Here is a 27,683-nt window from a genome sequence, read left to right as displayed (position 1 = left end):
CCCTGCTCATGCTGTGTCTCTCTCTGTCTCAAAAATAAATAAACATTAAAAAAAAAAAAATTAAAAAAAATAAATAAATAAAGATAATGAAGGTAACTTATAAAGGCAAAGTTTGTGAATAAGATAAAGACTTAGGGGCGCCTGGGTGGCGCAGTCGATTAAGCGTCCGACTTCAGCCAGGTCACGATCTCGCGGTCCGTGAGTTCGAGCCCCGCGTCGGGCTCTGGGCTGATGGCTCAGAGCCTGGAGCCTGTTTCCAACTCTGTGTCTCCCTCTCTCTCTGCCCCTCCCCCGTTCATGCTCTGTCTCTCTCTGTCCCAAAAATAAATAAACGTTGAAAAAAAAAATTAAAAAAAAAAAAGACTTAGAATATGCTAATGTTCATAGAATTTACCAAGAAATTCTATGTTGGTATGTCAATTTATTTAAATTTAAAAACTTTTCCCTAAGGCTTTCTGTTTCATATTTAACATAAAAATGTAACTATTTTAATAGAAATATTTTCTGATAAAAATGTGAGATAACTTTTTTTTATTGAGGTATAACAGACATACAGCAATACAGTGAGATCATTTCCAGATTGCATGCATCTTTCTTGAACCAAATACATGGCCGTGACCGAAACACTATTGCCACCTATTGGCAGTATGACTTAATACAGTTTTTAAGGGTAAAGAACACTTTGCAAGATGAATTCAACAAATGTTAAGTACCTACTATGTGCCATATATTCCTACCACATTTGTGTGCTGTTCATTAAATAAGAATATAAACTATTAATAATTTGTTTTCAGTGTTACATACTATTAAAAATGTTCTCCTGAAATATATTATTTATAGAAACTATTCTATTAATTCAGAAAGTGCCAAGTTTAAATCAACAGAATAATATATTCGTCCTTGGTCACTTGCTCGTTGCTCTCTTAACAGATGAAATCATCACTTTGTACCAATGGCAAAAAAAAGTTCCTTCAAAGTAATGTAGAAATATATGAATTGCTATGCTCACCAACCATCCACAATGAACATCTAAACCCTCATTCTGAACATGTCTAGTTTATGACTCCTATACCTGTCAGGTGGTCTGATTCAGAAAAAGGCTGTTGGGGTGGCAAAACACAGGGTTCTAAGGCATGGGCTGTATCTGGGTTCAGGTTTCAGCTGTACCCCACACTTGTGGCATGACTTTACCCGCTCTGGGTCTCTCTCAATTGCCTCACATGTAACATAGAGAAAACAATATACTTTCTTCCTAGTGTTGTCAGGAGGACCAAATGAGGTCATCCGTGTGAAGCGTTTCATACAGTTCCTGGCACATGTTGAGAGCTTGTGAAATGAGGAGAGGGTCCATGAGAAAGAGGCTCGCTACGCACAGCCCTGTCCCCAACTCCAACCGACCTAACTCAAGGTTCTGAAAAAAAATTTTACTAATTGGTTAAAGTCTGAGAACTCCTCAGAAAATATTTTATTTAGAATATGGAAGCTTCAATGACATATTTTCATGGATTTTTTGAAATGAATAAACAAAAACTGAAGCCTTGGTTTTGTTCCCAAAGCCTGCTCCTTCCTGTGGTGGACCCTGGGGAGGGACTCCCCTAAAGCCACTCACAAGCCCCCTGTCCTCTGCCTTCCTCTGGCATTGAGGCTGGACAGCTCTAAGCAGTCAACTTGCCAGCCTCCCTTCCAGCAATGAGCCAGCACACAGCTTTCCCTTGGCTTCCACGGGCCTTCCCCTCTGCCTGGAAGGCTCTGCCTCTCCCCTGCCCAGAGCACGTCCCGTCTCCCCTCGAGGTCTCAGCTTAAATAATCCTTTCCCAAAGACGCCTTCCCTGATCTACCTTTTACGTAGCAAACCTGATATTTTCTGTCTGGGGACCTGTTTGTTACCTCCACAGTATCTGTCATGATTTGGATATAATCATTTCATTGTGTTTGCTCCTTGTCTGCTTCCCCATTAGACTGTGAGTTCCAAGAAGGCATGGAACCCAAGTCTTTTTTTTTTTATATGAAATTTATTGTCAAATTGGTTTCCATACAACACCCAGTGCTCATCCCAGCAGGTGCCCTCCTCAATGCCCATCATCCACTTTCCCCTCCTTCCCACTCCCCCCCGCCCCATCAACCCTCAGTTTATTCTCAGTGCCAAGTCTTGTTTACCATTGCCCTCAGGCCTGATACAAGCACGCTGGGCACACGGCAATTCCTCAATAAATATTTAATGGATGAACAAATGAATGAATAAGAATCGGCTCATTTATGCTAAGGGCATATGTTATTTCTGTGGTCTCATCTACTTCGAGGGATTTTTAAGAGAATTGGGAGATAATGCACGTAAGGCACCTAGCAAAAGGTGTGCAACGTAACAGGTATGAAATATTTTATAGTCCATGCGATTAAATCTAGCCTCCTCATCTTGACATGCATAACTTGCCTATCAGGTAGCATGACCATACCCATTGCTTTTCTTTCTCATTACTGAACTCAGACTCTTCCTTCCAGCCAGCTTGATCCTGTCCCATGCTGCACCACTATCCAATTCTGTATCCCCTTTCATGGTTACTTCATTCATAAAATACTTCGCAACTCTTACAAATCCAAGATACTTTATAGTTCTCTCTGGCTTATTTTACATTAAGATATTCCAGAACACAACTCTTATTAACTTGACCCACAATTCTCCTGGCCGGTAAAAATTACACAGTATACCTGAATCTATCACATGGCATGTTCTAGGACCCCATTTTAATCTATTACCTGATACACACTAGCTTAAATTTTGCTCCGGTCATTCTAATTTCTTTTGAAACCCTGACTTAATTTAGGTCTTAGCATTATTATCCACTTAATTGAAATAATTCCTTGTAGATTCATTTTATAAATTTGTAGGCATGAAAGACCAAACTATAGGTTCTGTTCCTTGATCTATCATATATTCTATATAAACGTCTAAATGTCAGTTTTCTGCATGTTCCCTCAAACCCAAGTATTAACTTGCATGAGAGATTAATTTTGTATTAAAGTGATACACAGGAAAAAGTATCCGACTCTGACACAGACTCCTGCATTAACATACAGCACATCGTATCTATAGTTTCCTGTGATCTGCTTCAGAAGCTATGACAAACTAAACTTAAAATTTTAATGGAAGTTAGTAAGTATTTACTAAAAACGTTTCCTACCTCTGCCCAGAGATCCATATGGAGATTTTCCCATGGTTATTCTTCTTCCCTTGGGGCTGCTGTAGGTAGGTGAGGACCAAGTGTTGCCATTTGCTGGGGACGAAAATATTCTCCTGTGATTCAACCTGTGCCAGTAAAATAGCTTTCATGTCATCGTTTGAATCCATGCACATACTACAAAAAAGAGAAAAAGTATAGGCTGAAAACATGAAATTTCTGATCTCAATATTTAATAAATGTCTAATAGCTATAATTCCAGGTATTTGAATTAGATTAAAAATCAGTTCTATTTTTTCTAAAGTTTATTTATTTTGAGAGAGAGAGAGCGAGCACACAGCAGGGGAGAGGCAGAGAGAGGGAGAGAGAGAGAGAGAGAGAGAGAATCCCAAGCAGGCTCTGCACTGTCATTGCAGAGCCCGATGTGAGCTTAGTCTCACAAACCATGAGATCATGACCTGGGCTGACATCAAGAGTCAGACACTCATCTGACTGAGCCACCCAGGTGCCCCAAAAATCAGTTCTATTTTTTTTTTTTAATGTTTATTTTTGAGAGACAGAGAGAGACTGAGCACGAGCCAGGGAGGGACAGGGAGGGACACACAGAATCCCAAGCAGGCTCCAGGCTCTGGGCTGTCAGCACAGAGCCCAATGCCAAGGTTCGAACCCATGAACCATGAGCTCATGACCTGAGTTGAAGTTGGAGGCTTAACTGACTAGGCCACCGAGGTGCCCCGGTTCTATTTTTAAACTAATATGAAAAGTCAGTAGGTCTTTGTTTTACACCATAAAATCTGCTTAGTTATTTTATTATATTATTACCTCAATTCACAAACTAAAATAGATGAAGCTCATTTGCTGGTGTGAATAATTTAGGCATTAATTTTCAAAATTCAATTTGAAAAAAAAATGTATTGTTACTATTTATTAAATGTTTTACTTTATTTTTGAGAGAGACAGAGCAAGCAGGAGAGGGGCAAAGAGAGAGGGAGAGAGAGAGAATCCCAAGCAGGCTCCGCACTGTCAGCACGGAGCCTGATGTGGGGCTCGAACTCACAAACCGTGAGATCATGACCTGAGCCGAAACCAAGAGTGGGACACTTAACTGAGCCACCCAGGTGCCCCTGTATTGTTACTATTTATACAGTCATTGCCCTTTTAGAAATTACAGTGTAATTTTTGGTTCATACAAAAATTAATACATGTTGTACATAAATGTCTAAATGCCAAGATGTACTAGGGGTCTATCCTACTTGGAGGGATTGCTGAGAGAATTAGGATATAATGCATACAAAATACCAAGTAACCTTTACAACAAAAAGCATATATCCTCTAAATACCGTATTTTTGTTTAAAGTTTTATAAAAATTGTATCATACTCATTCAATCCAACTAAAAGATTTGTATACCAGTTAACAAAAGAGGTAGGAAAAAAAGACAAGACTGCAAGAAGAATTGAAGTTTATCAGGTAATGGCTATTAAACATATAATCTGCATGGAAACCAGCTGTCTGATAATAACATCTTAAGGTGATTGCAATCTGATAGAATATTTCCATAGATAAGACTTCAGTGAGCATTGGTCTAAAATCTAATTGAGAATTAACATAATCTACTTTCAGAGTTTAGTTATAGATTTTTGGATAGAATAATATATTGTTACAGAGGTGGTATTAATACTTGTTAGAATGTATCTTTTTAAAAACAGTTTTCTGATTTGCTGTAATTATCTTTATTAGATTTCACATCAATGTCTCATCTAAATTATTTAAATATGCTATCTATTCGCAGGGGGTTGAGGATAATCGATACCGGAAGATAAAAGTGCCATTGCGGGCATCAGCCCACACTTGCATCATCAGAGCTTTGGATCCCAAGGAAATCATATGAATACATCCTTCTTCTATGAGCTTTTCACCAGGATTTATGTACTCGGCACCTTCCAGTCTGTTGTTCTCTATGATAAAAAGACGTTAGAATAATCAGTAAAGCAGTTGATAAAATGCGGGGAAACGTGAATTTAAAAGAATACAAAGCATGGTTGTTCATTTGCAGTAAATTATTTACCTGGATGTTCCAAACAATATTCCCAAATTTGAGATGTTAATTCCAAAAAAGCACCAGGAGCGAAGACAGTAACTGGGTACACTGGAAGTTATTAAAGTCTTCAAAATATACGATAATTAAGGGCTAATTGTGGGAATGAACAGATCATTGTGATGTCACTGTGGTGACCTATTACAAACCGTGCCACATTTCTCTTATTGATTGGATTCGGTCACTCTGACATTACAGACCCTGGCCCACAGAGCACACACCATTGTCACATGCACGACCAAAAATCATCCTATAATTATTACAATAGCATGATTTAAAAAAAAAATTGATTTTTGAAAAATCGTGCTGTTTGAATATATTCTTTGTTTAGACTCCCTGATGAATCATCTTTGCATATAATTGCTAAGTGATTCTGAAACTCTAAAATGTTATTCTAAGGCAAGCTAAGGTAATGCCATATGCGTTGGGCTATCTGGTTATTCATCTTGACTTCAAGTGGTTTCTCACCACACTGAATCCTCAAGCCATCTACACTGTTACTACACTGCCTGACTTCACATAGAGCTATGTTAATGAAGATGCACCAAAATACAAAATGCATGTCCAAGGGCTCAGACTTTCAGAAAAGATGAACACTACCAGCTATTAGACTGCTTATATATTTGTTGCCATTTTCCAACAAGTATAAACACCACCAATTTTTAAGAATATTCCCCCTAAATTCATTATTTTGAGGACTATTGCCCAAGATACGAGATGTATAGAGAATTCACATCTGATGTGCTACTAATGTTTCCATATCAAATCTGACGCATAAATAAAAGACCAGAACAGAAACCAGTGTGTACCCAGCTACTGTAAAGTAGAAATATAATAAATAGCTAATACAACAATCTTCTGAGGTAAATTTTATTGTCCCCATTTAGAGGGTGACAGAATTGAGGTGCTGAGAGATTAAGTAACTTGCTCAAGGTCACAAAGTTGGTTTAGGGCAGAGGATGTGTCATCACTATAATATCTTCTTCATCTCTCCCTTCAAAATTTTGGTATATATACTATTTTTAAATGTTCTTTTTTAATGTTTATGCAGAATTGTCATTCTAAAATATATGTCTTCTAACATATTTCTACAATAAAAAAATTTTTTTTAATTGCCCACTACTCCCCTTTTTCTCAGGTCATTGTGTATACTTATTTCATTTTATCAGAGACTGTCTGCATTGTGATTGCCCCCACTTAAATCTGAGAAAGAGATCTGCACAGTTTACAGTACAGGGGTGGCGCTCAAGCTCTGAATTAAAATAGGTGAGTCTAAATCCCTCCCCATCACTTACCAGCTATATAAACTGGTCATGCCGTGTCATATCATCTGTGAATATGGACAGTGAGAGCACTCACCTTACCGAACTGTTGTGAAGATTAGATTGAAAATGTAAGTAGAAAGAGTGGGGCAAAGTAATGCACACACAGAAAGCACTCAGTGTACACGGGGCAGCAGCAGAGCTATCAATCCTTAGTGGCAAAGTTCAACTCACAAAAGAAAATGCTAGAACTATTTGTTTTTGTTTTGTTTTGTTTTAAGTTTGGCTTCCTAGGCTAACCCGCAAAAGTGCAGAAGTACACTATGCTAACAACACGGAAATGTGTCTGGAGAAGTGGATTCCGAGTTCCAGCTGCGGACATCAGGTGACACTTCTCACTCTCCCATCTTGACAACGTCATTAAGGATTTCTTTTCTACCAGTGTCAGTGGTGGAGGACCTTGCCCGAAGGCCTAGTGTTCCGAAGCAGGGAGCCAGTGGGATACGTCAGCTTTGCCCCGTGAAGAGCCCCTGCGGCCAGGACCTCCATGTGACCCCTAACCAGCTGTCTCATCCAGTCATTTCATCCATCCCATGGACCCTAACAATTAGCCGACCTGCTTGGCTTCTCACCACCATAAACTGCTTTTTAACGAACAGGTCCTTCCTGCCCTCGTCATATGAGGAACCAGACCCAGTTGCGTGGCGGCAGAACAGAGATTGGATCGGTTATAGAAAGTACTGGAATGGAAATGATTCTAACCGTGGAGAAAGGCTGACTCACTCAAACGCAACGTGACAGGAACTAGGAGAGGGGCACTGCGGAACGATGTGGCGCGAGGAGGAGAGCTGAGCTAAGAGAGAGAAAGGAGATGAGATGGGGGCTCCTGGGGCCTGGGGAGAAGGGGACAGAAGGACAGAAGAGTGGCTCTCGGGCTTCTTCCTTTACTTCTCTCACACCAGGAATCACCCTAATCCAGTGATGGGACCAGGAAAGAGGCAGGAAATGGGGCTGGTGATCCCCCACGGCAGTTGTACACGTGGGGGTCCCTCCGCCGCAACCCCCACCTCCAGCCCCAAGGCCACAGTACAAAAGAAAGTAGGGTTTTTGAAGCTATCTCACCAGCCAGGCTTTGGGGAGGCAGGGCCTGCCATCACTAAGGCACCTAGCACGAAGAACATGTCCAGAGCCAGTGCGAAATCCCCATGTCCTTACAGCTCAACCCAAATGCCCACGTGAAAAAGCTCAGTGAAACAGACAACAGATAACAGCGGGAACATCATACCTGCGCCATCCAAACTAGTGTCCCGCGACATTAGGGATTTGTTTCTTTTCTTCATCTTCTTTCCTTTCTCCATGGCACTCTCCGCTTCGTGGATGCACTCCACGCTAAACCACAGTGAGACGCTGAACCCTTCTGACAGGTGTGGCCAGCAGTTCTGCCCCAGCAACGGCAAGTGGACTGGGGCCACGTGCCAGGAGGAGAGCAGCCGCTGGGGGAAACTTTCACTGTCGGCCTCTTTCCTGCTCTGCGAACTCTGTGCTCTCCGTAATAATCCCAGGGCCTTACTGTTTAGAATCCCAGGACTCCTTTGTGATGAAACGCCATTGCTTAAATTTGGCGTATGCAGTAAAGGGAAGGTTAGATACTGTGAAGGGCTCATAGCAATGTCGCTTTCAATAATTTTCAGAATACCCAAAAGAAGAACTTCCTAGAGAAAAAGCAAAACAAAACGTCAGGATCATGTTAAGGTACATAATAATTTTGAAATTCTGGTTATAAATGACAGTCTGTGCTGCCAGATTCTCTGTCTCCCTCTCCCTCTGCTCCTTCCTTGCTCTCTCTCTCTCTCTCTCTCAAAAAATAAACTAAAAAAAATTTTTAATAAAAACAAAAGAAATTAACTACAGTAATTATATCTGGAATCATTTCTACCAAAAAAAGATGTGTATTTCTAAGTAGACTATAGTTGTTTCTCTCAATTTTACTTTTTATTTTACTTTATTTTATTTATTTATTTTTTTAGAGAGAGAGAGAGTATGGGTAGGGGAGAGGGGCAGAGGAAGAGCAAGAGAGAATCCCAAGCAGGCTCCACATTCAGCGTAGAGCCTGATGTGGGGCTTGATGTCATGATTTCTTGGATCATGACCCAAGCCAAAATCAAATGTCGGACACTCAACTGACTGAGCCACCTGGGTGCCCGTCTCTCAATTATTTTTAAGTGAAGCACAGAACCAGACACCTGACAAATTCTCCAGATTTCTGGATGATATTTCTAACATGACTGACTTCATAAAATTGAGTGGCTCAATTACTTTCCAACTTACTTTACATGAGTTTTCCCTAATCAAATTAATTTTCTTTCATCTGCTTTTGGTAAAACAAAATAAGTGTTTTTAGGTTTTCTTTATAAATTACAAATTTTTTGTTAAACTGAAGTGTAGAACTGTAGAAGAGACAAGAGAGGAAACGAGCATCTAATTAAAGAGAAAAGTAATGACTAAGGAGACAAGTAAAAAAGTAGAAAAGAGTAACATAGTACAATGCCCTACCAATTATATGCCCTATGCATAAAATAACAGCTAACATTGATGATGATGATGATGATGATGATGATGATGATGATGATGACGACGACGACGATGAGAAATGCACTCAGGGAAAGTAATAGAAACATTTCGGGGTGCCTGGGTGGCTCAGTGGGTTAAGTGTCCGATTTTGATTCAGGTCATGATCTCAAGGTTTGTGGGCTCGAGCCCCATGTCAGGCTCTGTGCTGACAGCTCAGAGCCTGGAGCCTGCTTCGGATTCTGTGTCTCCCTCTCTCTGTGCCACTCCCTTACTTACATGCTCTGCCTCTCTGTCTCTCTCTCTCTGTCTCTCAAAAATGAATAAACATTTAAAAATGTTTTAAAAAAGAAACACTCCAAACTACAGTCACCAAATGTCTACATCAGTGGTTTTTAACCTTGTGCTCCATAGAGTCCTCTCAGGGTCCACAAGCGGGAGTAAGGTGGGGAAATGGGCAGGGCTCAGTGACATTTAATCTTGCGTCACAGAAAGTAGCTCCCAGGTTTTCTGTTTGATTTGCATATGCTTCCAGTCAAGGTCTCATTATAAAAATGAGTTTCTCAGCAAAGAACAGTCTAAAAGTCACTAAGTTACACCAATGGAAAGAAGTGATACAAGATACCTGAAGAGTAGATACTAATTTTCTAAAAAAAAAAGGATAATCCTTAAAATGGTAACAACTACTCATAATTAAGTTCTCTTTAGTAATTAATATTACTTGGCATTTCTTAAGCACAACAACTGGGGGTGGGATGAGGTAATGGGACTATGATCCCAACGATAGGCTGGTTAGCCAAAACTGAAGTGAAACAGTTAAAATGTGGGCAAATAATAAAATGATTGAGAATCTCACACATAACATGGAGTTGACTGTATAATAATTACCACAACAAAAGAGAGAGCTTAGTGATTTCCAAATAGTTTTTAAAATATCCTATTAGGTATCTGTGAAAAAAAATTAAATTATAGCATATTTACTGTACAAGGAGATTTCTCCAGAAATATTCTCAAAAGAAGGGTTAGCTCTTCCGAACACGTTCTTGAGCTCATCAAAGATACCAAAAGATCCACCAATACTCTTTGGCATGCTAAATTAAAGAAAGATAGGGGGGGAAAAAATTAAAGCCAATACAAAATTAAAGACACAGAACAAACAATTTCACTGAAAGGGATCAAATACTAGTTTCACATCTTCAGTGGATTATAAACAATCTAATAATCCAAAAATGTGCTGAAAAAATAGCAATATGATTAAATGCAAACCAACCAACCCAGTGACAACCCCCCCACCCCCACTTTTCTTAAAGGTTGGTTAGTTCCCAGTAAAGGTATTATTTAAAGAAGCATGAATTAATACAATATTTGTTAAGTAAGTTGACACTGTTAAATACCATAAAATAGTCTGCTACCTTCTCATCTTGAAACTGTTTAAGTATTACTTTCTAATTAGATGACATAGATAAAAGTGTAAATATTAAAGATTATGAAGATAATTAAATATCACAAACTATTTTGAACGCTTTCTTTATTCCATTGTGGGGTTTAGAATAAAATATAATTGGTAGTACATAAATTCACAGAACTTTTTAGAATAAAGTGATTAATTTTTGTAGCACGCATTTTAGTATTCAAAGTACGTTTACATGCATTATCTCAGCTAATCCTCAGCAAAAAAATTCCTACAAATGAAATATTATCTCCATTTTAGACATGCCAGAAATAATCCTGATGTGCAACCTGAGAACAGAAGCCACGTGCAAGCATCATGTTTTGTAGAAGCAGTGAACTGACGCAACAAGACTAAAATAGCACTGACTTTACCCTGTAACACAAACCCATGAAAGGTTGTAGAGTAAGAACTATGAAAACTAGTCAATAAGGGAAAATAATTAAGTATTTCTCCTGCCTTTCCTTTATGAACTCTATCTCTGGGTAACCAAATAGTTGATGACAGCAAGTTTTCTTTAAGTATTCCCGTTTATCAAAGAAGATGAAATAACAGCATGTTACCATTTTGCAGTCCCTAGGCTATGAGCATCCATGGCTCCTAGCACCTCCCCAAGAGAGACGACCAGACATTATGTGCCTGTGGTTGGAGGCACGGACTCCTGCCTGTAAAATATTCTGGTCAAAAAATGGAACCTAGTAGGGTCACCTGGGTGACTCACTTGGTTAAGTGACCGACTTCAGCTCAGGTCATGATCTCACAGTTGGTGAGTTTGAGCCCTGCGTTGGGCTATGTGCTGACAGCTCAGAGCCGGAAGCCTGCTTTGGATCTGTGTCTCCCTCTCTCTCTGCCCCTCCCCTGCTCACGTTCTGTCTCTGTCTCTTCAAAAATAAATAAACATTAAAACACTTTGTTAAAAAAAAAAAAAATGGAACCTAAATCTGATTAGGTTTCTAGGTCTTACTACCAGTGAAAGGAAATATAAGGGAGAAAGGATCATGTTAAACAACCTCCCGGGGACATAATCACCAAAACTCAGAATGCAGGAGACGCCTCATGATAAAAGACCTGGCTTCTTTAACAACGCCAGCAACAAAATTCAAGGACTGAGAGTAGACATCCACAGAAGAAAAGAGTTGAGACATATCTACTTACTGTAACGTATGAACCTAACTAGGATTCTGATTTTAAAAAACACTATCAAATAAAGTGTTAGATAATCACGGGGGGTGGAAGGGGAGAAGTAATATGATCAAAACAAAGTATATATAGGTGCTTAGACTTTTTTTTTAAGTTCAACACAGACAGGTACCAGTTCAAAATGAGGGGATAGAGATATATATTTATATTTCTTTGTCTACTAGGGAAAACTTGCTGAACTAAAAGTACAGAATTACAAGAAGAAAAGAGATCCATAACAGCAATAAAAGGGGGGAGTCGGTGGGCATTGGGAGCACATCAGACTTCAGAACATTTCTTGAAGATGGAAGAGCAGAGAGATAAGAGAAGCTGCAGCCTAGAATCTCTCTGAATCACAAAGGGGCTCAGAGGAGGAGGAGGAGCCAATCTGTCTGTCTACATTCTGGAGAGGAAGTAAGAATGAGGCTACAAATGCAGGGATTAATACAAGGTTTGTCTGGAAGCACCTACCTCTCTCCTTGATCCTGAATATAGGGCACAGGTAGCTCAGCTTTGACTTCTATGCCCACACCTTGATAACTCTTGAAAGAAACTCAACGGATTGCCGGGCAAAAGCTGAGTTGGAGAGTGGAACATTAGCACCAGAGCTACCAGTTATACAAGTACAGTCTGCAGACAGGCCAAAAAGCTTAATCACGGGAGAAAACAGGGACTAAAATAAAACCCGAAAGCTATTCACCAAGCCATGCATCCTGGCATTGGGCTGTGTTGCCTGGATGAAGGGATGACTTTTTCTTAGCACGAAGACACTATTCACAAGCTGTATGTGTGGAGGAAATACTTTTCTAATGTACACAGAATGTCTTATGGGGTAATAGTGGCCCTAATGGCCCCCCAAAGTAAAGATTTCCTTATTATGGTATTTGGGGAACTTCAGTCATCAGGGATTGTCAACAGATTGCCCATTCAGGGAAGATGCCAAATAGGAAAACAAACTTACTTTTACATCATTAGCTCCAACGGCTTTCTTAAATAGAAATGGGCAATAAAAGGTTCAAAAAATATTTGAGAATCAGCAACATAAAAGAGAAAAAACAAGATATAAAAGACAAATTGATAAACTGACCCCAGAGAGAACATAAATAATTTAGGGTAGGAAAGATATCTTTCTAAGATGTTAATTACTAGATCCAGATATATATCCAGATATGTGGGTGTTCAACCAACTGAGCCATCCAGGTGCCCCTACATCCAGATATATTTAAGAAGATATTTTATCCTTATGTGAAAATGGAATAAACAAAAATCAAATGAACAAAAAGAAGCTCTTAAATATTAAAAGATAATTGCCAAAATTAAAAATTGGACAAAAGGTTGGAATAGAATTGAAGAAATCTCCCAAAACACAGCACAAAAAGAGAGAAGTAGATAATGTGAGAGGAAAGCTAAGACAATGCAAAGTCAATCCAAGAAGGCCTAAGATTACAATTAGGATGTAAAAAAGAAGAGAGCATAAAACACAGAGAGGAGAAAATTATTTTTAAAAATACTAAGTCTCAGGGTGCCTTGATTTTGGCTCAGGTCATGATCCCAGGGTTGTGGGATCGAGCCCCACATTGGGCTCTGCGCTGAGCATGGGGTCTGCTTAGACGTCTGTCTGTCTGTCTGTTTCTCTCTCTCTCCCCCACCTCTGCCTTGCTCCCCATCTTGTGCACTCTCAGTCTCTCTCTCTCTCAAATAAAAATTTAAAAATTTTTTAAATTAAAAAAAAATACTAAATTTCTGTGACTGTTAGACCTTTCTAGATATGACACCAAAATGTCATTTTGCATTGCATTGCATTTTGCATTGCATTGCAATGCATTGCATTTTGCATTGTGACAAACGCAAAAATAGATAAATTGGACTTCATCAAAATAAAAAATTTGTGTTTCAAAGTATACCATCAAGAACATGAAAAGATAAAGCCAAAGACTGGGAGAAAATATGTGCAAATCATACTTCTGATAAGGGGTTTTTACCTAGAATACATGAAATCTCTTACAATTCAATGATTAAAACCACAAATTATCCAAAATAAAAATGGGTAAAGGACTGAATAGAAATCTCTCCAAAGATATCCAAGGAAGATACACAGATGGCCAATAAACACAAGAAAATAGGACTAACAACACTAGCCATCAGAAACATGCAAATCAAAACCACAATGAGATATCATGTCACACCCACTAGGATGGATATAGCCAAAAACATAGGTAATGACAAGTGTTGGCAAGGATGTGAAGAGACAAGAATCCTCATACTCTGCTGGTGGGAATGTAAAATAAGTCAGCCACTTTGGAAAACAGTCTGGCTGTTCCTCATCTAGTCATACATAGAGTTACCACTGGACCCAAAAGAAATGAAAACATATGTCCATGTGAAAACTAGTACATGAGTGTTCATGGCGTTATTCAGAATAGCAAAAAAGTGGTGATGGTTGCATAACTGTGAATATACTAAAAAACACTAAACTGCATATTTTAAATGGGTGAACTGCGTAGTATATGAATTATATCTCAATAAAGCTGTTATTAAAAGGTAATATAATAGAATTTCTCAGAGCTAAGCTAGAAATAAGTCTTCAGCTCAAAAGGATCCACAATAAAGTGTCTACCACAATAAATATAAACATACCCATACACTAAACAAGTAAATGGAAGAAGAGGAAAAACTTTTCTTTACAGTACAATCCCAACTAATAAATATAGAAGTAATAATGGGAATAGAAAATAGCTATTTGGCAAATACCACAGTAAACAGCAACTTTACAATGGAGAAACTCAACAAGACACCACTTTAACCAAGCGATCAAAGTCAACATCACAGTAATAAGATACAGATACACAAACCACAATACGACACACGCAAAAGGCACGTAACTTATGAGGTCTATTTGCCAAAAACGCGTAACTTGAATTTAATCATGAGGAAACATCTGACAAACCTGAATTAACGTTTCATGCGTGTTATACTTCCCCAACTAAAATCTAGATTTCTCCAACTAAAAGCTAGGTTTCTATCTATTATATATAATATAGCCATTTTATATACTCATTACGAATTCCTCAAACGTCTGTGAAAGTACTGAGTGGAGAGTGGCACTCAGTATCTGATGAAGCAGCAACACAGTGTTTAGACTACAGTTGGTGTAATGCCACTTCTACGTATATGACCCTCAACAACTCACTCAGTCCCTTGGAATCCAGAGCTTGCTCTCTATAAAATCAAGATACTTATAACATGTCTATTCTATTGGGTGTTTCTGGGGAACAAGAGAGATGATGCATATAAAGCTACTTTTGGAACACAGAGCACTATGCCAGCGAAAGCCATTATTACCAACTCTTCATTTCACATAACAACAAAATAATTTTAAAGCTATCGTGTAAAACTAACAGTTTCAACGCACCTTGAAAATCAGAATCAGCCTGTGTTAAAATACTCAAGAACCCTCCTAAAAGATTTTTCACAGTTCCCTGAAGATTAAAAAAACAAAACATAAGAAATTAAATTTCTTACCTCATGAAAGCATGAAGCAACTGTAATGTCATAATAAATTGATAGTTTACTGTATATACATACATAAATACTTTAAAATAACTGGAAAGAATGCTATGTATATAATTACATACTTTTCATTACCTTTTTTTTTTAGGTGGTGTATACATTTATTTTTTTATACTGTTTTTGTTTTCTGATTTTTCAAAAACAATGACCATATTAAAATTCAATGTAATTTTAAAACTATCACCCATTCTCAGAAATATACTAGGATTAGTTAGCCAATGACATTAATTTTTTTATGCTCCTTTAGAGGACCATGGAGTTAAAATATTTTCAGATTTTACCACTCATAGGCAAAAACATACCTGAGGCATTATAAAAGATTAAGTAGTCATCTCAAATAATTTTCAGGCAAGTTGGGTTCAAGATAAAGAGATGAGTAACTGGGGCATGAACATGATAAATACTGATCACATTTAACTAAATGCATCTTTTACCTGTTGCATGAGGAGAAATATATTCTTTTCTTTCTGTCTGATGATTTTCAAAAAACTCTCAAATACATGGACAAGTACATCAAGTTTGGCTTTACCAGCAGAAAGCAAATTTAATTCCAGCATAAAAATCTCAGGATATATTATTTCCCCGTCTGTGAGGTTTTCAAGTAAGTCCTTCGGATTGCCTGATGCGCTGAAAACTTCTACTTCAGGCTTTACGTCTACACCTGACAGGGGAAAAGAAAAGATTGTTTTTATTCCCTAAACACGGAATAAATATTTCAAATCTCATTTAACATTTAGGAGATCTTGTGGCAAAGTGCTATTTATAAGAAGATTCTCACGATGCCCTTTCCTACAAGGTGCCTTTTGATTACAGTAAGTATCCTGAATAATCAAGGCTTGTGGATATTTGAAGATAAGTGAGTGGCTTAAAAGTAGTTCTGGTCTTCAACAGAATTACAAATATCAACAGTCAATTTTATAGACATGTGATACAGATTTAACACATTCCTCTGGCACAAGTGGAAAAAACCACTATCCCAAACTTTCTGCTGCAAAATACCTAAATCACAGGGTGGTTCATTTGCCTGCCCATATCTCTGTGAAAATAATTGGCTTGGCTAGTGGTTGGGTGAATCCTATACCTTGACTTCTTCATAAGCAAGAAAGATAGACACTGTCACCAAATATTACATTTTGGAAAATTTAACTGATGCGCTCTTAAAAGTGACTCCTTGGGATCTTTAAAAAAAATGCTCATGTAGTCAAGAAATGTATAAATGTCTATGTGGACTGGAGTTCTTTAAATTAAGATCTAGTTGAGGGGCGCCTGGGTGGCTCAGTCGGTTGAGTATCAGACTTTGGCTCAGGTCATGATCTCCTGGTTGACAAGTTCGAGCCCCGCGTCGGGTTCTGTGCTGACAGCTTGGAGCCTGGAGCCTGCTTTGGATTCTCTATCTCTCCCCCTCTCTCTGCCCCTGCCCCACTCATGCTCTGTCTCAAAAACAAATATAAACATTAAAACAAATATTTTAAAAGAGCTAGTTGACAAATCTATAAAAAGGGGGAAGTCTGCCATAAAACGTTAGTACTCTGGGAAAGCCAACCCCATTAAAGCATTATTTTTTTCTTTTCTTTTTTTTTTTAAAGTTTTTTTTTTTTTAACGTTTATTTATTTTTGAGACAGAGAGAGACAGAGCATGAATAGGGGAGGGTCAGAGTGAGAGGGAGACACAGAATCCGAAGCAGGCTCCAGTCTCTGAGCTGTCAGCACAGAGCCTGACGCGGGGCTCGAAACCACGAGCTGTGAGATCATGACCTGAGCCGAAGTCGGACGCTTAACCGACTGAGCCACCCACGCGCCCCAAGCAATATTTTTTCAAAAGCACTGCCTCAGAAGGTGGGGGGAGGGGGAAATGGAAAAAAAAATTCAAAAGGTATAAATTTGCAGTTATAAGATAAATAAGTACTAGGGATGTAATGGACAACATGATAGCTATAGTTAACGCTGCTATATGATATAAACATTTTTTGTTAATGTTTATTTATTTTTGAGAGACAGGGTGTGAGTGGGGGAGAGGCAGAGAGAGAGGGAGACACAGAATCTGAAGCGGGCTCCAGGCTCCGAGCTGTCAGAACAGAACAGAGTACAACGTGGGGCTCGAACCCACAAACCATGAGATCATGACCTGAGCTGAAGTCAGACACTTAACTGACTGAGCCACCCAAGGCGCCCCTACACTGCTGTATGATATAGAAGAAAGTTGTCAGCAGAACAGAACCTAAGAGTTCTCATCACAAGGAGAAATTTCTTCTTCTTTCCTTTTGATTGTACCTATATAAGATGATGGATGTTAACTGATACTATGGTGGTAATCATTTCACAATAGATGTAAATGAAACCATCATGCTGTGTAACTTAAACTTACACAGTGATGTATGTCAATTATTTCTTAATAAAACTGGAAACAAACAAGAAGAGTTTAATAAATCAAGTAAGCTATATGAGTATGTGGGTGTGTATACACATATACACATATGTATATTCTTTCAATTAGTGGCTGTGCTTTTCTTGTTTTCACTCTCTTTATGGTACACAAATGAATGAACGAATACTTGCTATGCGCCTATCAAGCCCTTTTATTTCTTGATACTCTTCACTTCTGACACCTATTGGTTGTTTTTTCTACTGGAATATATATGAAAGCAGGGACTTTCTATACCCTGTATTCTCAGGCATTCAGTTAATGTTTGTAATACCAAAATATATCTGTTTTAAGTCCCATATACAAATGCCAGAATTTACTGTTGAGATCAAATAAAACGGAGCAATGCCTCTTTTAAATTGCAAGGCAATACAAAATTCCAAGGTGGTATTATTATAACCATTTTTCTAAGTTATAATCTGACTTGCAAATCCAACCACAAGTACTTCAGTGATATTTTACCATCATCTCGGGTTTCACTGTCCTCAGGGTTGCTTTCACTATCTGCTTCATAACCTTCTTCTTCAGCCAAAAGTTTAAGACTACAACACTGAGAATCCTCAGCTTCTTCCGAAAAATCACCAGGTTGGGATGACAATCCTTCTTCAGACTGATGACTCTATAAGATTGGTGCAGTTAGAAGGCAAAAGTAGGAATATTTGCTCATTTTTAGTAGAATATTTATTACTCAAAAATGATTTTGAGGATAGCTTCAGTGTTTTCTTTATGAAAAAAATCTCAGGAATCAATATTAAGCACTATAAATTATGAATTTCATGCAGCAAGATTTTCCAGAATCTCTTGACTTTATTAACACCTCCAAAATGGGGGTCTGTAACAGAGTAAGCTATAGGTCATTTCAGTTTTACTGAAAAAGAGGTCTGTGAAATTTCACACTAGTTGTACAAGAGCAAATGACCAAAAACCACAATGAGGTGGAATTATACTTCTTACAACTTTATGCTAGTAAATAAATACCATTTTTCCACATTTGTTCATGGAAAAAGATTTTTCCATAGGATTTTTATAAATGAAATGTTTCATAAATTAGATAACCAGAGTAGACAGGAAAATTGTTCAAAGGGATTAATTTTAAGATTTCAGAATGAGACTATCTACATATATTCTTGATTCTCAGAAATCAAGAATCCAGCGTTAACTTCCTGTGTAGTATCGTGCAGCCTGAAATCTTGCTTTTCTCATAAAAATGCTACTAAGATATTCACTTTAGAAAACATTTTCACTTACAGAATCTCATAGTGCTTTATCACTGCAACATTAATAGAAGGTAGATTAAAGGAGGTATTGTAACATTTTCCAGTTAACCAACTGATCCAGGAGCATGATGAAGGCATTAGTAGCTACTTCAGTAAGTTTTTAAAGTTCTGACAAACAGCAACATAAAATATTACGGCAGAAGATTATAAAATGTCATATACATGGCTAGACTGAGAAATTAAGAGAGAAGTTACATAAAGGACAGGTGACAATTAATTGAAGGTAAAAGAAACAGGAAAGGAGAGGGAAGTAAACTAAATACGCATCACGGTTTCAGGAAAAATATTAAAATAGTTCTTTTAGAAAAAAAATGCCAACATGAATGACTGAAAAACTGTGCTAATTTCTGTGCAAGTACTAGTCATTTTTATGTTGAGTGATTTAAAATTAAAGTGAATAGAGAGTTCTGGAAATATTAACTGTACCAATATAGGATCGGAAAAGAGAGCTGAGTCATCACCATGCCTGAATGATCATTTAATAAACTATCGGTTATACGCGAGACTTAGCAAATCAAATAATACATTTCTGTCTCACTGAGAGCAATTTGTCAGTAAACTGCCAGATTAGATGAAAACAAGCACGTCACATTGCTCTCCTGCTTTTCATGAAATGGGGCACTGAGTGAATACCGTCCATCCCACGTGATGGAGATATGACTCACAGAAGGAGATATGACCAGATCCTGGCCCGTGTTCTAACCACATTCATCAGTGGCTGGTCCCATCCCATGCCCGTCTGCCTCTGCTAGTCATACCTAAAAAACACAACTGAATGTTATCCATACCTTCTCAGTCATAGCATCATGGTGGTCAAAATCTACTGAGTGATTCCCCAGTGCGACTCGAAGCAGGGCATCAAATAAAGGCTTTGCTAATTCTGTTTCAATCACCTTTGAGTGGGAGAGATGGTCCCTCATTTCAAACAGTATGTTTTCCACAGACAAATTCTAAGGTAAAATAAAGGATACTAAGAATATTAATAACGTGCTTAAAAAATTAAACAATGACAAAATAAATATTTACTTAAGATGTACAAAGTTATTAGTACATTTATTTGCAGCAGATACGAAAGCATAATGACTATAAATATCCAGCCCTATACAAATATCCTGTTAATAACACTTATTTATCAAATGCTTTACTCATCTTATTTCATTCTGAGTTTCAATGTATCATAAATTGACTACATCACATACAAAAAAAAAATAGTTGAAACTTCAGAGTTTTGATTAACCACCTCTACATTTCACAAATGCCTTATTCTTAGAGATTCCATAACAAAGAAGCACTTATATTCTAATCCCTCCCTCTCTCTCCCTTCTTTACTCCCTCCCTTCTGTCTTTGAAGGAAACTCTTGCTGCTTATCTATGTACCTATATTAGGCAATGAAGCCATAAAGATGGATACGAAACTGACTTCTCCCTTAAGGAATTGCCTCCGTGCAGCGAAAGAAACAGATACACATTGGCAAGATATCATGATGACCATACTAGAGCTATAAACAAAGTTCTCTGAGAGACAAAAAGAGAGAAGCTGCCTGAGAGACCTGTCAAAAGTGTCCCAGAGGACACCCAGGGGAGGGGTCGTGTGAGATGGACCATAAAGAACAGAGGTGGGCAGCACACATACAGAGGGAGAGAGTATACTAGGCAGAAAAATAGGCACAGAAGTACACAAGTACTACGAAAGAGTGGCATCTTGAGAAGCTGTTGGCTAGCTCCATATGGCTGATGGCAGCATGATGAAGGATGGCAGGCAATGAAGCCAGGCAAGGAAGTGGAAACAAGACACCAAAGGGCTTTGTGTGCTATCCTAAGGAGTTTGGGTTTTAACTGTGAGCAATGTGGAAACATCGCGAGTTTTTAGACAGGAGGAAATAGGGAGACAGGGACTGTAGTAGGGAGAGACTGTTGGCTGACAGAACAGTTAGGGATGAGTTATGAACAGGCGATCTGCCATATTTGAAGTTTCCTTAGAAGCAGGGCCTGAAACTGAGGATTCCTTTTTTAGTTGAGAGGTGCTCCCAGGAGAAATCTGTAAGGTCATGAGGGAGGCAGGCTATGTTGCAGGGAAAATCCACGCCAAGAGGTCATTTCAGAATAAATGCACAGCCCCAGCCCAATTCCATCGGAAGCTCTGGAGGCTGAACTACACCACAAAGATTGTCCCCACTCTGCACAGCTACATCCATCCATCACTGGCTATAGGCACCCTTCCCAGGCATCTATAGAAGGAGCATTTCCATGAGCCAAGGGCAGTCCTTGGGAGATGAGTGCAGATGTGAGCCCTTGTAGCAGATGGCAGACGGGTGCATCAGCGGGGTAAAGGGGATCTGAGCAAGGCACCAGACAGCATGACACCGAGACTGCAAAGTTTGAACTTTGAAACAAAAAGTCCACGATCACTCATGACATTTAATGCATATCTAATGCCTTTCAGGGTTGGTAACTTTGACATACGCAGATTTTGCATTCCAAACTAAACTGTAAGCTTCCTGAGGGCAAGAACTGGGTCATGTACTCCTCTGTCCTCCCCAATACCTGGTACTGTGTTAACCATACAGGAGCTTCTCAAAACACAGTCTTTGGACAAACAAAATGACCTTTAAAACAAAGAAACTTAAAAACAAAGAACTTTAAAAAAAAAGGAAAAAAACCCCCAAAACAGGGCACCTGGGTGGCTCAGTCGGTTAAGTGTCCGACTTTGGCTCGGGTCATGATCTCACAGTTGGTGAGTTCGGGCCCCATGTCGGGCTCTGTGCTGACAGCTTGGAGCCTGGATGAAGCCTGCTTCGGATTCTGTGTCTCCCTCTCTCTCTGTCCCTCCCCCATTCGCACTCTGTCTCTCTCTCAAAAATAAACATTAAAAAACTAAGAAAAAACAAAAAAAGAAAAAAAATATCTCTATACACATACATATATATTACATAATAGCTGAACAAAGGACCAAGTTATTACCTGATTAGGTAACTCTAATTCCATCTTTTGCTGACTAGCTCTGGTACTATGAAGACAAATGGCCAAAAGGGCTTCCAGAAGTCGTATGCTCTGAAGTGAGGTCTCACTTTCTTGACTCATAAATACCTTTGCTTCCTCAGGAGCAGCTTCAGTAGCTGAAACATGGCCCGTATTTTTGGAAGAGATATGCTGTGACTCTAATTTACCTAAATTGTCAGGACTCTGTTTTGGACTACCCATTCCTGATGGCATGGAGTCTCTTTTTATAGTCAAAGATGATAGATCTTCCTTCACAGTGATCTCAGATTGAGAAGTTCTATTTAAATCTTGGTTTTCATGTACATGTAGGTCTCCTTCCTTTCTTCCTTGCTCTTCTTCATGACTTCTGAACAGTTTCTGTATGATCATAAATATTAATTTATGGCACGCTTGGAAACCACCAAGCCTATAAAACTGTTTCTGGAAAACTGGACTCAACATGTAGATCCAACGACACATGGACCAAATGTCTGCCGCTTGGTGCATGTGTTTGGGAGAAGGCAAGACAAGGCTCTCAGGAGATAAACATGGCGGCATATGATGGAAAGGCTCGCTCGCTGTACTGTCATAGCCCGAAGTATCTTCGGAATCATTGGCCGACTCTCTATCAGATTCTGCTTCTTTACTTACACATAAGAATGCCACACAGAGGAACAGGTTTATCATGTTGATATGAACATCCTGATGAACAAACTTCCGTTTCCTTGGATAAGTGTCTTTGAGGCTGGCATAAAATTTGCTAAGACTCTGAGGAGAATCTGAATAAGCTTGCTGGTTACGAAAGGAAGTACCTGCATTTAAAGATGACAATTCCTTCTGTTCGCCGTCTAGCCCATCAATACCTGGAATTGAAGAATCTTTTTGTTGTTCCCCTAGGCTGATTATCAGAGTTTCAAATGCTTTTAGGGAATGACTTCGAACATCATCTAAGTAATTTAATTCAATTATTTGACTTACTCCATTACGACTTAAAAACAAATCTCTTATTACCCTGTGAGGGAAAAAAAATACACGAGATTTTACAAACAGAAACGTCATTTATACAGAGGCAAATATACCATTTAAATATGTCATTGTTGCACGTGGTATATACTACTCATCCAATTCATCAATTATTTTGCCAACATTCTTCATTAGATGAGGATCTCCAATTGCTTTCTACTTGCTTTCACATCCTTCTTTAAACACTGCAATGACTCAAGCATCATTTAGAAAGACTGGATCACATGCATCCCAAGTTAAATGAAACAATTCAGGGAAAAATACTTTTCCCCAAATGGCAGATTCTATACAAGTTCTAAATGCCACAACCACCTCCACACTTCAGATGGACGAATGCTGCAAGCAGGGAGGCATTTGTGTGTCCATTTGTTTGTCTGCCCAATGGTCTATCAAGACTTTTTGTTTTACACCTGCCCCTCACAAAGGGAAGGAACCAAACTACCGAGCTGAAGATTTTCAGCCCTGTCTCAGGTGAGATTCTCGGGACTGGATCACTGGAATCCTAGTAATAACTAATATAAATCAGCTCAGCAAAGATCCAGGGTGTCCACAAATATACCAAAGAGTTACAAAACTTTGGAATAAAGTCAGTTCTTTTTAAACAATGTCAGAATGTCAGAAATTAAAAAAAAAAAAAAGACTGTAAAGATAATGATAGGTTATATTTTATTATGTTTTTAAAATGATATATGCATTAATTTGAAAGGCCAGACTATCAGAAGCTAGCTTTATTCATAAAATTATTTTTTAAGTACTTGACAATCACAAAATCTAAAACACTCGTTGGTAGAATTCTAAGTAATTTTATTTTTCTTTTTTGCTTATCTGTATTTTCTATATTTTTCTGTATGCATTGTATACATAATAAAGGTGGCTATGGTATTGGAGAAATAACAATTCCCTTAAATCTACTGCCTTGACAAATAATTAGCATTTTAGGTATGTGCATAGTTTACAAAGTTGTAAATAAGTGGGTGATATTTTTAATTTTGTATGTTTTATAAAACATTATAAGCTCTTTGTAAACATTCTTTTTAATAACTAATAAATATTCTATCAAGAAAATATAAATTAATTAATTTAACCTTGCCCCTGCTGTTGGGTATCTATGTTGTGTCCATTTTTTTCCCCTCAGCGATATATTTAAACTTCACTTTTTTTCCCCACTGAGAAATTAAAATCAATGGCTCTATGCTCTGCCCTATAACCACTCCAGTAAAATGAAATAAATAGATCAATCAATCAATCAAGGTAAAAAAAAAAAAAAAATCTGACCTGAGATGGGAACATTCATTCTTTGTTGTTAAACTAAACTTAAATCCTAGGAAAGAATAAAAGGTCAAGACATTCAAAAGCATACAAGAAAAAAATATCTGCACCCACGCGCACATACAAACCTTGATTTAAGCAGAGCAGGCAGAGTTTTTAAGTAAATCTGAAGCACTTCCGGAGGCAAACACTGGTTATGATGGCTGCACACATGGGCCTGAGCTGAAGTAATGCTAAGGTGTTGACAGTGACGTGCTAACTCGACGCCTCTTTGGAGCACGGGATTAAATATGCAATTATACAGCTTCCACCGAACAATTACATTGCCCTTCTGGATTAAAGTGCAAATGTGATTTGCAATCTGCACACTACGGAACCTGTCTTCTTCAAAAACAAAATTCTGATAAGCCTCTAAGGCGCCCCATCTCCACAACAAGTCTTCGGACCCACTGCTGGGCAGGATCCCTTGAGATCTGTGAGAGGGACTGGACGGGCCTGGGGAAGGTTCAGCCTCCCATGGGCTTCCCTGCAGTGCTTCCTCTAATTTGGCTAGCTGGTCAGGGTCAACGGTACAAATGTTGCAAGCTGCTTTTTTCATTTTCTGTGGGACCTCGGCTCCTCCTAACTGATCCAGAATAAGTTTGTTAAGGATATTCAGTATGTGCGGCTGAAAATTTTTCAGCGCCGGTGATTTGTACGCATGGAGCAAAGGAATGATTACGGATTTGGGATCCATGCAACAGCATATTCCGACGTTGTGCACACCAGACAGAACCTGGACACAAGTGCTGCTCAGGGAGGCCTGCTGCAGCAAGCGCAGGCACTGGTGGGCGCACACCGCGATACAACAGCACCGCTCGGGATAATAAACATCTCCGTCTGCGGTCTCCTCAAATGGGTTCTTGGAAACCTGGTTTTTAAAAGCCGACACCAGGAGACCTGAGAGATCCCTGTGGTGGTGCATGAAGTGCGAGTATTCGCACCGTCTGTGCCTTTTTCTTGTGCACATTGAGTGATGAAGTTGCTCCGATTTCACTTTCTTGACAGTGCTCATTATTTTCATCACGCTGTTTATTAGGGCCTTCAGATGCTCTGCGGCTTCCGAAGGAGCTCCCTCTCTTACAACCAGCCATTCCATTTGAAGAACTGTGGTTTCAAACAAGTTGAATCCATGGTGCTGGATGAATTCTTGAACCAAATCCATGGCTTGACTGAAGAAGAAGGGATTAGAAGCTGCGCTTTGAAGACAACAGATAAGGATCTGCAGAACTCCTTCCAGAAGCTCAGGTAAGAGAAGGGCCCTGTGACGGTACTTTGAAAACACAAAGCCTTCTCGAACCTCCTGTAGTGTTCTCTTTTGTCTTGGTGCGAAAGGGTCAGGCTGCTTTTCTAGGCAAGTTCTAATTTTTAAAGCTGCTCTAAGCAGTTCAGTTAAGTTTTTTCTAAGATTTTCTGGCATCACCTCTGCAGCACTAATATCCACTGACATAAGATGCAACACTGTTCGGAAGAGCATCCGTTGAACCAAAGCCACCGGTTCCTCAGTCCAGCCTGCAGAAACCATCTGACTCTCCAAATTGTCCCTTAGATTACAGCAGTCCCCAAAGCCCGCTAGGAATTCAGTCAGCGTGGGCACTACAGTGGCTGCTAGAGCAGAATTATGATTCAAGGTAATGTCGAACTTACAAACTTTCTCTAATAAAGATAACAAAACATGACATAAGTCAAATGGGGAATTGTTCATGTGACTGAGAATCGACAAGGCAGCTGGCTCACTCAAAATGTCGGTGTTTGACTCCTGTCTTGGAAGGATCTCCTTGGAATTTTCCAAAGCCATGGTGTCGGGAGGAGTCCGTTCTTTGGTTGCTAAGTGGTCAAGTTTAGCTGTAAGGTGGTCTTCTTTAGGAGACTGTGTTGCGAAATGCTGTAGCAGACGGGGCCTTCTGTGCTTATTCATTGCTATGCTCTTGTCATCTGAATTGGCTTCTGAATCTGAGGTGGAGAGCTGTGTCTTTCTTGCATCTCTTACAGAATAGCGGTGGGTGATTTTACGCTGTCGTCTGCTTTTTCGAAAAACATTTACTTTTGCAGAAACCTGACCGGATGGGGCACTTCCTTCTAAATATAATTTTTCCTGAGTAGATCTTTGTGAACTTGAGTTCTTTTCTTTGGCCAGGATTATATCAGCTGAGAACGGTAGATTAAAATCTAATAAAATGAAGAAAGAAAATTTAGAATACCTTAATATGTTTTCAAACTCAATTTGTGTAGGTGATTATTCTCTTATTTATCTTCCACTTTAGGAGCTTTTCCTCCGTTAATTTTTACTGGGGCTGATTTCCCTTAGTGATGTGTTATGTCTCCAGATCACTTTCCCCCCATAATTATTTTTCTCATGCTCAGTCCCAGGTAGCACTGGTTCAGGGGATACAAATTGATTTGGAACACAACAAAGGAGAACAAAATTAGGGAAGAAAATCTAATTTAAAAACCATACTTTACACTCTGACATCAACAGACGAGACTCTAGATTATCTAGGATTTGGCACTACTCTTCATACTATATTACAAATCTCCTTCAACAGTCCCATTAATTAAGAAACAAAGGCATATTATATTCTCAAAAATAGTACTTAGTCTATATTATTGATATAACTTAAGAACTTTAAGATTTCCCAAAATTATTTTAAAAGCATATAATAGATTATTCACAAAGATTGAGGTTAAAAGAGTTCTTCAAAATATTACTGAATGTGCCTCACAGTGAGCTAGGAACAGGCATCCCCGTTTTGTCCTCAGTGCCTCAAACTGAGGGCCCCAGCACATGGCCCACGCACAATACCTCCCTCTGGGGGAAATGCATAAATCTTCCTTACTAATTAAAAAGTTCAGAAAATCGGTCTTTCCCTTTGCACTGCTATGTAGAAAGATCTATGTGAAAAATATAGTTAAAATTTAGAACAAATAAATAACAATCTCTAAATAAAAGATATCGGCCTTAATTAAGAGAGGAAGGGGAGAAATTAAAAGGAGTTGGACAAATTCTACCGATGCAAAAGACGCAGGCAAGGAAGACAGCTTTCCCAAAAGAATACCAGATATCTTAAGCGCCAGACAATTTGTGAATTCTACAAAATCAGAAGTAAGTAAGAGCAGAGAGTTAGTGAATCAACCAATAAGCAGGATGGCAATCTTACAAGACCTTAATCCCCTGAAGAGAGCTTCATATCAGAAATTAAAATGCATATGTGGCATTAAAATATAATATATAAAGATTTATTTTTATCCTGAGAGATCACTAAACATCTCACAATTCACATATCCCACATATCACGTAATGGTCAAGAGGAAAACTGTAATTCCTCTACTGAAACATTTAAACAAAGTTTCATACACTTAATATGATATATG

At 38.7% G+C, this 27,683-nt stretch overlaps 1 protein-coding gene across 5 annotated transcripts in view; it reads right to left on the bottom strand.

The window, feature by feature from the left end:
• Nucleotides 1-27,683, bottom strand: part of LYST (lysosomal trafficking regulator) — a 177,439-nt gene that overhangs the window by 104,943 nt on the left and 44,813 nt on the right. For all 5 annotated transcript variants that reach the window (XM_047088713.1, XM_047088711.1, XM_047088715.1 and 2 more), the window contains 10 exons: nucleotides 24,401-26,480; nucleotides 21,963-22,992; nucleotides 19,790-19,951; nucleotides 18,187-18,343; nucleotides 15,737-15,963; nucleotides 15,145-15,211; nucleotides 10,085-10,194; nucleotides 7,821-8,247; nucleotides 4,989-5,133; nucleotides 3,180-3,353 (listed from right to left, as the gene is read on the bottom strand). In XM_047088713.1, the coding sequence (XP_046944669.1) occupies nucleotides 3,180-3,353; nucleotides 4,989-5,133; nucleotides 7,821-8,247; nucleotides 10,085-10,194; nucleotides 15,145-15,211; nucleotides 15,737-15,963; nucleotides 18,187-18,343; nucleotides 19,790-19,951; nucleotides 21,963-22,992; nucleotides 24,401-26,480 (4,579 nt within the window). The remainder of the gene's footprint in view (nucleotides 1-3,179; nucleotides 3,354-4,988; nucleotides 5,134-7,820; nucleotides 8,248-10,084; nucleotides 10,195-15,144; nucleotides 15,212-15,736; nucleotides 15,964-18,186; nucleotides 18,344-19,789; nucleotides 19,952-21,962; nucleotides 22,993-24,400; nucleotides 26,481-27,683) is intronic.

The sequence above is a fragment of the Lynx rufus genome, unplaced genomic scaffold (genome assembly GCF_022079265.1).
Source record: "Lynx rufus isolate CCGP_SWC_20201006 ecotype Redwood Valley unplaced genomic scaffold, mLynRuf1.p SCAF_25, whole genome shotgun sequence".
Taxonomy (NCBI): Eukaryota; Metazoa; Chordata; class Mammalia; order Carnivora; family Felidae; genus Lynx; species Lynx rufus.
The sequence above is the reverse complement of the archived record's forward strand: the minus strand, read 5'-3'. Positions and strand labels throughout refer to the sequence as shown.